This window comes from Orycteropus afer, unplaced genomic scaffold (genome assembly GCF_000298275.1).
Source record: "Orycteropus afer afer isolate SDZICR_OR568_19922 unplaced genomic scaffold, OryAfe1.0 scaffold00184, whole genome shotgun sequence".
NCBI lineage: Eukaryota > Metazoa > Chordata > Mammalia > Tubulidentata > Orycteropodidae > Orycteropus > Orycteropus afer.
Genome location: NW_006921771.1, coordinates 4,224,209 through 4,234,507, shown reverse-complemented (window position 1 = coordinate 4,234,507; position 10,299 = coordinate 4,224,209). Strand labels below are relative to the sequence as shown.

The following is a 10,299-nucleotide window of genomic DNA, read 5'->3' as shown; positions in this document are numbered from 1 at the left end:
TTTCACTCCACAGACCCCCTCCATGTTAATAATTCCCATTTCTTTCATTTGTTCCTCCAACCCTAGGAGTAATAGCAGCTTCCTATATTTTTTACCTTTAGGCTATCTTACAATGAGTTTTTTTTTTTTTTTTTTTTGTACTTTTTGACTTTTGAGTTACCTCTTTAACAACTTATGCTGTTAACAGTTATTTACATTAAATTCTCTGTTAAAACAACTGATGGGATGGTTCTCTTCTGACTGGACCCTGAGTCAGGGCCTCTAATACAACTAGAATAACATCACAGTAACAGGAAAGATAAGACTAAAGTATCATTACAAATATTTCTGAAGATGATATTTTTAAATTGGAGAATACTTACTTTCTTCTGGAATGACCTCGAAATATGCACGGATTCCTGATAGCCTCTGTATATAAGGTGATTTGAATGTCACCAACATGAGATTGTTTGTGGAAACAAATGACATTAATGTTCTTGTGGGTTCACAGATTCTGAAAACAAGTAACACAAATGATAGGTTATTTGAGGACTGGTCATTGATCTGACACTGATTTCCAGTTCCTAGCTCTTTCTCAATTCATGGCTCTTCATTCACACTGAAAAATCCAAACCCACTGACATCGAGTTGATTCCAACTCATAGCAACCCCTGTTGGGTATCCAAGGTGGTAAATCTTTACAAAAGTAGAATGTCCCACTTTCCCTCTGCAGAATGGCTGGTGGGTTTGAACCATCAACCTTTTAGTTAGCAGTCAAATGTCTTAGGCATCACCACACCAGAACTCCTTTCTTCATAGTTCTTGTGAAACAGAGACACTGTCAGCCAAGACCTCATCAGTGAGTGGCCACACAGCACTACAAATACAGGGGAGCTGATAGACACAGAAATTTTTGTCCAGGAACTACTATTGAAGACTGATGGACATCAATGGACCCTTCTTGAGAGCACACAAGGTCTAAAGGTGGAGAAAGGCAGGGTATTCAATGGCTAACACTATGGGTTCTAGACTTAGCAGAACTGGTTCAAAACTCAGCCCCGCCATTAACTGGCTGAAAGGCCCTGAGCAATCAAATAACAAAATCCAGTTGCACACAAGTTTGCCTTTCCATGAAATGCCAGAGATAATAATATATTCCTCACACCATTGTAGAAGCCCTGGTGGGGCAGTAGGCTACCAACCAAATGGTCAGCATTTTGAATCCACCAGCTACTGTCATGGGAAAAAGATCTGACAGTCTGCTTCTATAAACTTCACAGTCTTGGAAACCCTATGGAGCAGTTCTGCTCTTTCCTATAGGGTTGCTATGAGTTGGAATGAGCTCAATGACAACAAGTTTGGCTTTCATACTGTTGTGGTAAGGATCAGAGATTACAACTAAGTATCTCTGGAAGGATGAAAAGAATCAGATAACAATGGTTGAGAAATTCAGATTTGGAGAGAAATTTGCTTTTGGCTATTTGAATTTTTACCATCTGCATCCATCACCAAAATATAAAAAATACATACATGTATACATAAAACATCATAAAAACAATTAGATAGTGTATGTAACTGTTTAGCACAGTAAGCAACAAATAATGAAGACTTAATAAACCCTATCATTTATTAAGGAGCTCTGGTGGTGTAGTGCTTAAGGCATTTGACTGCTAACCAGAAGGCTGGTGGTTCAAACTCACCAGCCACCCCTTGGAAGGAAGATTGGGCAATCATTTATTAGGTAATCAAAGCACTAAGCACCCATCAAAAGATGCCTATGATTTAAGTAAAAAGTATTAGTGCATGCATATGTATGTGTGTTTATTGTGTGTGCATGATTACATATATATGAATCAAAGGATTAATGCCAAAATAGCCTGGGTAATAGAATTAGGAAGTAATTAATATTGTTTTCTCTGATTGACTACACTTTTTACAATGAATATGTATAATAAGAAAACATTTTTTAATTGTTTACTAATGCTATGCAACCATTATCATCATCACCTATTCTTCCCTTATCAACTATTTCATTATTCAACATTTCATTATTAAAAAATTATTAAAAAATCTATTATGACTACTTTGTGCATTAATGACATACACTTGGCAGCAACAAACTCAGAGGTCCAAGGTAAGAGTAAAGCTGGCTGTGATGGTTAAGGTATGTACTATCTCAGCTGGGCCATGATTCTCAGTGGTTTGGCAGTTATGTAATGACATACTTGGGCAGTTACATAATTGGGCAGTTATATATGATGTAGTCATCCTCCATTCTGTGATCTGATATTCTCATCCTCCGTTTTCATATAATGCCAATTTTTGCAAAAAGGCCTGGTCTTTGGAACCTAACCATGTCAATTAGTGAGGAGTGGATGTATTTATTTTCACTCTTTATTAAAATACAAACATTGTTGTGATTATAAAAAGTAAAATCAAACAAAAATCTGTTATATTTCAGAAATATTGGCTGAGTTCTTGTTGCACTAATTTTGTCTGCTACAAGTGAAAAACAAACCCCCTCCCTCCAAAAAAAAAACAACTCACTGCCATTGAGTCTTCTCCAACTCATAGCAACCCCCATTGAGTTTCCAAGACTGTAAATCTTTATGGAAGAAGACTGCCTCATCGTCTTCCCACAGAGCAGCTAGTGGGTTTGAACAACCAACCTTCTGGTTAGTAGCCACATGCCAATCCACTTTGTCACCAGAGCTCCTTCTAGCTAATATAAGAGGTCATATAGGGCATGGGTCAGTCTTTGACCTTATGATTATACTAAGCAATGGTAAAATGAAAATTAAAAAAAAAAAAAGTCCAACAGAATCCTGTTATTACAAAATAGAGACTTTGGAAAAACTTTTCACCCACCAAGACTTCTTATGCAAGAGGTCCTGCATAATACCTGTATAAGATGGTGCTCCGGATTGGCAAGAGGGAGTCGTAAATGGTTAAGGAGTCAGTGACACAGTTGTCAGCTTCAATCTGGATGGACTCAATCGAGAAACGGATTAGATAACCCACTAGGGCCACCAGCTTAAACTGGCACATCAGCCTCCCTGAAGTTGCAAAAATCTCCAGAGGGTATTGGAGAGACAGATGATCTGCATAGAAGTCCTGAGAGCAGCTTTTGTCTGTGAAGATAGAATTTTTTTAAAAGAATGACTTTTCCAGAAATCTTTATTGAAAAGTAAAGAGTAAAAGAAGTCATATGGGGGATTTCTGCTATCTTTGCCAGCCTAGGGTCCACTCTGTCCTCTTCTGGTAACAGCAACTAAATTTTACTTTAAGACAACATCCCTGTCCTATTCTTTTTGGTTGGAGGGAAGCTCACTCCTACTTCCAGCAGTGGGCACATGACCCAGACTTGCAAATTAGAAGCCCAGACACTGGTTCAGGAATGGGCATGCACCCAGCTGAAGACAATGAGAGTCAGCCCCAGTACATCTGCAGGAACTATAGGCAAATAGGACTTTTATGTTGTTGATCTTTTTTTTTTTTTTTTTTCCCCATCGTGGTTACTAAACTGATAGATTATGAGCTAGGACTGGCTGGTGACCATCTTTGCCACTAGGTTGGAAGAACATGCTCGATAATGAGTCCACCACAGAGGAAAGAAGAGTTAAGAAGTAAAGATTTAGTGTCCTGGTGTTGTTATCTAGGCATTGCACCTATACCATGGATGCATCCAGGGGTTGGACATACATGGAGTGATGGAAGCCACATCACTCCATGTATGCCCTAATCACATGAACCAGTCAAGTTTCTTTTGTGCTTAAACCAGTTTGAGTGTATTTTTATCACTTGCAACTGAAAGAGCACTAATAAATAATCTCATGATTTTAAAGGAAAACAACAGCTAAAAATAACAACAACAACAATAGCTAAACAGAACACTGATTTGGGTGGAGAACAGTATGAAATAAATTACCAGATCCGATGGTTAAAGAGTAATCTGATCGAAGCCCAGCTGCATTGAAAAAGCACATAGAAAAGAGCCTATTAGTGTCAGCATTTCATATTGTTAGAATTTGCTTAGTGAATATTATTTTCTGTCGTTATTTAAAGCAATCAAACGTGGCTGAGAGTTGCTTCAGAATAATCCAATGTGGGCAGGGGCAGCTATTTAGAAATTAGGGATCAATTATGATAGCCATGAATCAGTAGTTATCAAAAGTGAATCATTGGTATACAGGAGCTTAATTTATTATTCTATTTCTATTTAGGCTTGGAATCATCTTTAAAGTCTTTAAAGATTTTGAAGGAAAAGAAACAATAAAAAATATGGTAGTAATTAGTTCTATATATCTGAAACAGCAGATATGGTGCAGAATTTTCCACCAGAAAGTCTTCATTCATTAATTAACAAATATTTATCAGCCACCTACTATATGATTAGTACATATATAATTTAAATCAAAAGAAGATATAAAGCTCCATAAATTTGGGGTTACATAGCAATTAAACCAGCCCATTGACAGGACAAATGATACAATTTGCAGCTTGACAGCGTTATGGGGCAGGCTGTTTTGAAGCACCGAGTAACACTACATCATAGAGCTGTAATTCTGTCTTGAAGAGGGAGGAAACAAGATCACCCTCAGCAAGATTCTTCTTCTCCAGGATGTTGCTGTGTTCTTCAGAGACTAGCTTGAAGAGGCAAAAAGTTCAGATTAATTTAGAGAGGGAAACATTTTAATAAGTTCAATTTAATATGTTTTGGTCTCAGTTCTATTATTCGATCACTCTATACATATTCTGACTCATAGCGCCCCCCATTGGGTTTCCAAAGCAGGAAATCTTTACAGAAGTAGATTGCCCGTCTTTCTTCTGTGGAGCACCACTGAGCCCCCAGAGCTCCTTATATAAATCAAAAACCAAATTCACTGCCATTGAGTTGATTCTGACTCATAGTAACCCCCATTGGGTTTCTGAGGCAGTAAATCTTTACAGTGGTAGACTGCCCCATCTTCCTTCTTCGGAGCAGCTGGTGGGTTTGAACTGCCAACCTTCTGATTAGCAGTCAAATGCATTTGGCACTGTACCACCAGAGTTCCTTATATATAAAACACTTAAATTTCCTTTACAAACATAGCTCTAATTTCTTCAACTAGTCCTAATCCACTGTGATTATGGAAGAGGACATTCCATTACAGGATTGACTATAATGATGGCAAGTGACAAGAATGCTGCAGGTTTGACCCAGCCATTCCATTACTTGGCATATGTCCTAAAGAAATGAGAGCCAGGACAAGAACAGACATATGCACACCCATGTTCATCGCAGCAGTATTTACAATAGCCAAAAGATGGAAACAACCTAGGTGCCCATCAACAGAAGAATGGATAACCAAACTATGGTACACACACACAATGGAATACTATGCAACACTAAAGAATAATGCACAAAGTGAAGGCACTTGGAGGACATTATGCTGAGTGAAATAAGTCAATCACAGAAGGACAGATATTGTATTAGTCTGTTACTATAAAAGTTAAGGAAAGGTTTATATATGGAAGAAAATTTTCTTTGTTGGTTATGGGGGGGAGGGGGAGAGTAGGGAACACTGTTACATAGGTAGAGACAAGTATTGACTTGGGTGAAGAGAAGAGCAATGTACCAAATGTAAGTGATCAACACAGTGGCATTTAAATTTTAAGATATAATTTTTTTAAAAAAAAGAATACTGCAGGAAGGAATACTTAAAAAAGAATTACCCAACAATCACCATTTAATACCACAGAGTCCATGTCCACAGCCAGACCCTGCAAGCTCCCCACAGAGGTCCGGTTTATGATGCTGGTTTGGATGGAGTCCTTCAAGATGGCTGCCACACAGTCCTCACAGAAGATATGGCCCTTGGCATGTGGCATGACAAACACAATCCAAAACTGGACAAGGAGGCCGCCTTTGTTGTTGCTGCTGTAATTAAACAAAAACAAAGACATTGAGCAATAGCTCTTAGGAAGTAGACTTTCACAGGGAGGCTATAAGCTCACTGCCTTGGGTGGCATAGTGCCTAAGGCATTTGACTGCCAGATTCAAGGTAAGGCGGGTGAGTGTATCATAAAGTTGAACCTAACTCCCTTCTTTAGGAAGTCACTGACTCTTCATAGGGGGTTGGAAAGGAAAAGCATCATGTTGTGTATACATTCAGTTATTGTGTGGGGTTCATATCTAGAACTATTACTCTAGAGTTACATCTCCATGAAGAATATACTATTTCTATGGATATGGATCAGTATTCACTATTATTACAAATAACAGCAGTTATTTTTGATACCTCACTATTCCAGGCACTGTGCTACATCTCTTTTACCCCATTTAATCTTACGAAGAACCAACTAGTTGCTGTCGAGGTGATTCTGACTCATGGTGACCCCATATGTGTCAAAGTTGAACTGTGCTGTATAGAGTTTTCAATGTCTGATTTTTCAAAAGTAGATAGGCAGGGCTTTCTTTTGAGGGGACTCTGGGCTGATCTTTCAGTTAGCAGCCAAACGTATTAACCATTTGCACAATTCAGGAACTCCTCTATGGAGAAGGTGCTATTATTATCATTCCAATTTTGCAAAAGAGGAAATTGAAACTGTCTCTGGTGGCATAGTGCCTAAGGTGTTTGACTACTAACCAGAAGGCTGGCAGTTTTTAGTTCTGACAACTCAAAATCACACATCTGGTAAGAAGCAAACTCAGGATTCAAGTCCAATATGCTTTTCAGTTCTGATTCCAGAGCCTGAGTTCCTAACCACACAAACACTGACACACTTAATGAAAAAAAACATAAGTTAGTGTTCTGTAGTGAATAATTCAGGAAATGGAAGGTTAAGGAAAGTAAGCAAGTACTTTACTCCAAGACTTTTCAGTGGCTTTATTATGCCAAAGCAGATTAAGAATCTCTGCAGATGTATGGGAGGAGGGAAGGAGTGGTATGGTGCATAGTGCAGTTTTTTTCTAAAAATTATTCGGCCATGAGATACATTTTTCCCCCAGCAGATCTCTAGTGGCAAGTTTGTCACTGAAAAGACTTTGTATAATACTGGTCTGTGCCTTGGTTGCTTCCCTTGCAAGCCAATCCAATATGGCAGCCACAATGATAGGCATTTTGCCCAGTGGCACTACTATGGGGTCCAAAATTCCAGCATGGGGAGAGGGCAGAAATTTTGGTAGGTGGAGAGGAAAATTTCAAAGTGACAAGAGAGCAGACATTCAAGGCACTAGTTGTGTGTTTATGGGGTATTAATCCACAACCACCAGCAAGAAGTTACTTGAGAATGGTGGAATCTCAGCCCTTCCACAGTCTTTAGAGAAATTTACAGCAGTAAATATAGACATTCCAAAGCAAGAGACATAAATTACCTGACATCTGAAACGACACACTGCTTGTAAAATTTGGAGAAGGCAGATGTAGTATAAACAAAGTTAACCTGAAAAAAAAATAGAAGAAAGAAAAAAATTGAGGTGTCTGGAGTCTTTCAAACTTGGTTCTCACAGTACCTTGCATGTTGTAGGTCTGAGCTCTGACAGCTAGCAAGGAGAAAAGCAAAGTCTCAAACAAAAGGCCTTTAACTCCAAACCCAGATAGTATTATTTTTAATTCAAATAAACTCTTACCTCTTGCAGCAGTCTTAGTTTATGTAATTTAGTTCTGCTTTCGGTGAAGAATAGCTAGTTACTCTCATTCATTTATTGCTTTCCTTAAAGACCCTAAATATGCTCATTTTGTGAATTCTTCCCTCTTCAAAGGTTAAATGACTAGGCCACCAGAGCTCCTAAAAGTACCCACAGTGACTATATTCTTAAGGGCATTTTCCTAAATTAGCCACTAGGGGGCGGGAGATGCCCACAGCTGGGTCTACCATCCCCCCTTTGAACTCTCCAGTCTCTAGGGAAGCACTCATGCCTTTTTTTTTTTTTCTTGAAATAAAGTTTTACTGTGTTTTAAGTGAAAGTTCACACAACACATTAGTTTCCCATTCACCAAGTTATACACAAATTGTTCCACGGCATTGATTGTTTCCCGGCAAAGTGTCAGCACTCTCCCCACTTCCTCCCTGCATTCCTCAGTTCCATCCCTCCAGTTTCCCTGCCCCTCCCTGCTTTCTCATCTCAGCTTTTGGGCAAATGTTGCCAGTGTAGTTTCATATAGTTGATTGTTTCAAGGGAACATTACTCATGGATGCTACTGTTTATTTTATAGGCCACTCTATCATTTGGTTGAAAGGTGAACTCTTGGAGGAGCCTCCAACTTCGTGTTTTAAAGTGAAAGTCTCAGAGGTTCCTCCAGTCTCTACCTGTCCAATACACCTGGTAATTTTTTTTTTTTTTTTTCTGTGAAATTTAATTTTGTTCTACATTTTTCTCCCATTTTATCCAGGACCTTCTACTGTGATCCTAATCAAAGCAGTCAGTAGGGTTTGGTTGAGGTAGCCAGGCACCATCTAGTTCTTCTGGCTAGAGGAGGCTGTGGTTCCTGTAGGCCGTTAGTCCTGTGGACTGATTGCTTCCTTGAGTCTTTGGTTTCCTTCACTCTCTTAGCATCTAGCACTTCTAAAACTCAATAATAAGATCTCAAAGGAGAGATATTTCAATCAACCTACCTTATTTGCCCTCACTTAGCATTTCTGGAACAAAACTAACTCTCTTCCTTCAAATCTTCTCTCTCTGTATCCGTCTTCCTACATAACAGCAAAAGCACCTACCTGATTGCTGAGGGGGAAAAAAAATGAAAATAATATAGCACACTAGAAAAATACAGATTCTGGAGTTCAAATTCACTATGCAATTCAGAACAAGTCACTTGGACCTGCTGAATCTCCATTGCCACTTTTTCTTTTTAATCTAAAATGCTGATAAAAATACCTACTCCCTTGGGATAATTTGAAAAATACCTGAGAAATAGTAAAGGTGAAGGCTTGAGCTATATTAGACATGTAGTAGGCATTCAGTAAATAAAAACTTACTGCAACCACTATTGTGTGTGACTTGTTTCTCTTGCTCTCAAAAATGCTGCTGTTGTTGTTGAGTGCTGTCGAGTGGGCTCTGACTCAAAACAACCCTGTGTGTAACAGAACAAAACACTGCCTGGTCCTGTGCCAACCTCATAATCCTTGCTATCCCTGAGCCCATCACTGCAGCCACTGTGTCAATCCATCTTGTTGAGGGCCTTCCTCTTTTTCGCTGACCTTCCACTTTACCAGGCAATACTGCCTCGGAAACCCAAGGAGGGGTCGCTATGAGTCAGGGCCAACTCGACGGCACATAACATAACAACAACAATATATCCTTCCCCAGAGAATTGTCTCTTCTGACAACATGACCAAAGAAGGTGAGACAGAGTCTGGCCATTTTGGCTGGCAAGGAATATCCCAGCTATACTTCTTCCAAGACAGATCTGTTTGTTCTTCTGGAAATATTCTTCACCAACACCATAATTCAAATGAATCAATTCCTCTTCTGTCTTCCTTATTCATTGTCCAACTTTCACATGCATATGAGGCTATTGAAAACACCATGGCTTGGGTTAGGTGCACCTTAGTCTTCAAAGAGACATCCTTGATCTTCAGTACTTTAAAGAGGTCTTTTGCAGCAGATTTTCCCAGTGCTATAGGTGGTCTGACCTCTTGACTGCTGCTCTGGTGGCATAGTGTCTAAGGCATTTGGCTGCTAACTTGAAGGCTGGCGGTTCAAACCCACCAGCCACTCCTCAGAAGGAAGGTTGGGCAATCTACTTCTATAGTGATACCGCCTCGGAAACCCAAGGAGGGGTCACTACGAGTCAGATCCAATTCCATGGCAGTGGGTTAGTTTTGGTTTTGCTCCCATTGATGTTGATTATGGAACCAAGAAATAGGTAATCTGTCAATTTCAATCTTTTCTCCATTTATCATGATGCTGCTTTTTGGTCCAGTTGTGAGGATTTTGGTTTGCTTTATATTGAGGTGTAATCCATACTGATGACTGTAGTCTTCAATCTTCATCAGTAAGTGCTTCAAATCATCTTCATTTGCAGAAAGCAAGGTTGTGTCATCTGCATATCATAGGTTGTTAATGACTCTTCCTCCAATCTTTATGCCATGTTCTTCTCCATATAGTCCAGCTTCTCGGATTAGTTGCTCAGCAGATAGATTGAATAAATTTGGTGAAAGGATACAACCCTGATGCTCTCCTCTCTTGATTTTAAACCACTCAGTATCCCCTTATTCTGTTCAAATGACAACCTTTCAATCTATGTACAGGTTCCTCATGAGTGCAATCAAGAACTCTGGAATTCACATTCTTCTCAATGTTATCCATAATTTGTTATGATCCACACAATCAAA

The 10,299-nt window shown here is 39.2% G+C and overlaps 1 protein-coding gene across 1 annotated transcript in view; it reads right to left on the bottom strand.

Moving 5' to 3' along the window:
* The window catches only part of TMPRSS7 (transmembrane serine protease 7), a 53,275-nt gene that overhangs the window by 33,320 nt on the left and 9,656 nt on the right, over positions 1 to 10,299 (bottom strand). The window contains exons 4-8 of the mRNA XM_042781853.1: positions 7,337 to 7,404; positions 5,706 to 5,899; positions 3,908 to 3,946; positions 2,882 to 3,110; positions 363 to 493 (exon numbers count right to left, since the gene is read on the bottom strand). Coding sequence (XP_042637787.1) covers positions 363 to 493; positions 2,882 to 3,110; positions 3,908 to 3,946; positions 5,706 to 5,899; positions 7,337 to 7,404 — 661 coding nt within the window. The remainder of the gene's footprint in view (positions 1 to 362; positions 494 to 2,881; positions 3,111 to 3,907; positions 3,947 to 5,705; positions 5,900 to 7,336; positions 7,405 to 10,299) is intronic.